The sequence below is a fragment of the Folsomia candida genome, unplaced genomic scaffold, assembly GCF_002217175.1.
Source record: "Folsomia candida strain VU population unplaced genomic scaffold, ASM221717v1 Fcan01_Sc062, whole genome shotgun sequence".
In the NCBI taxonomy this organism is placed as follows: domain Eukaryota; kingdom Metazoa; phylum Arthropoda; class Collembola; order Entomobryomorpha; family Isotomidae; genus Folsomia; species Folsomia candida.
The window spans coordinates 303,876-305,516 of record NW_019091254.1 but is presented as its reverse complement, the minus strand read 5'-3'; the positions used below and the strand labels follow the sequence as shown (position 1 = coordinate 305,516).

The 1,641-nt window shown below is 35.2% G+C and overlaps 1 protein-coding gene across 1 annotated transcript; it reads right to left on the bottom strand.

The window, feature by feature from the left end:
- Positions 1-252: 252 nt before the first annotated feature.
- On the bottom strand, positions 253-1,235 carry LOC118433599. The gene is made up of 2 exons (XM_035845686.1): positions 692-1,235; positions 253-616 (listed from the first exon to the last, which is right to left on the bottom strand). The coding sequence occupies exons 1-2, from the start codon at positions 939-941 to the stop codon at positions 279-281; spliced, it is 588 nt and encodes a 195-aa protein (XP_035701579.1). The 5' UTR covers positions 942-1,235; the 3' UTR covers positions 253-278.
- Positions 1,236-1,641: the final 406 nt, after the last annotated feature.

The following is a 1,641-nucleotide window of genomic DNA, read 5'->3' as shown; positions in this document are numbered from 1 at the left end:
GTGGGGATGACGGAAAAATCAGCTGTAGGTCCATCGCCGTTTGTCGCCTTCAGATTGTGAAGAACAGATTTAATATCTTTTATGTCAATATTTTGTCTTTCCAAAATTTCAAAACACTGTTTTTGAAAGCCTGCATAATATGTAGAATAAACAATGATTGCTCATAATAATATAAATGTTGGAATTACTTATTAATGTAAAATATTTACCTAGAATTAATTTCTTCAAATCTTGTATTTCTTGGGAGGAAGTCAGCAAAATTGCGCCACCTTCCTCATTCACGAGTTGTACTTCCGAGTCGGGAGGATGATTTGGAGGAGTGGCTTGAAAAACAAATATTTGTAAATAACCCAATTATCAGGTAAAAATATGTACATATATTTAGAAAAATAAATTGTACCTTCAGAATCCAAAGTTACGCTTGGAGGGACCACGGCGATATCACCTTCCTCCTCCTCCCCACTACTGTCAGATGAAATTTGGGGTGGATTCCCCTCAATTAATGCTTGGGGGACGTTATTTCTTCGACGATGTGGGGGTTCCTCCTCGGAGTCACTCTCAATGTTGGAAGTTTCCTCTGCCACCTTCAGCTTTTCACATGCAATTTCCCAAGAGGCTAAAATAAAAATTTATTTAGGAAATAGAAATTAAAAATAATTTAATGGCCAAGTAAATAAGTGAATATAATTACCGTATTTTCCTAAGATTTTTTCAAAATTTTGTTGTCGCCATGATGGGAGTGGGAGGGAGGAGCCTTTTTTAGACAAACTCTTTAATTTTGCTGGTGGGGGCCAACATACCACCTTCTCTGTCTCGTCAATCCATGACAGTGGTACAATTTCAACTAATTTCGTCCCCTTGACGTCAATTTGTAAAATTGAAAACTTTAATGAGTCAGACATTTTGAACACGTTGAATAAAAATGAAGTAAGAAAATGCATGCGCTCCCAAGAGAGAGCAAAACTCAATGTGGAATTTTACGAGAATTTTCTGTTGACTTTTTTGGTGGAAAACAACGGTGTGAATCTACGCTACTTCTACTATTATTTCATGCTAGGATTTGTGCCAAAACTCAACCAAATTCCCACAGTTATATTTATGTAGACTTTATTGAGGGGTTGACAACGGTGGAAATTAAACCGAGATTTATACGTGTAATTAACCATGTTTTAGTAACCGTGGTTCGTGGTAAAAGGCTACCATTTTTCCTATATATTTTCCACCAAAATTCCTGATGGGGGAGTGGTCAGTTTCGAAATATATTATTTTGAATGCAGACATGCAGATGTCAATCCATTAAACTTATGTCAAATGAGGAATTAAAGTAATTTTTCAAATCGATTTAATTATTCATACGTTTTAACGCTATCGTAAACTTCAGAAATACTTGCTTCACTTTGGGAACTTTTGTGAACTAAATTTCTCCCGTGTTTCAAACAGCTTCGTGAAATTAATGTAGTGCATTAACGTATTTTTACATACTTGTGAAATTTAAAAAAACTCATTTTTCATGTGGATGATACAAGGAACGTCATAAACGTAAATTGTGCCTTTTATTTTATCCGTACAATGTATATCACTGAATTGCCTTCTCTTTCTCCCTTCAAAATAGCTTCATGATTACGTTTAGCCTAAATTCAA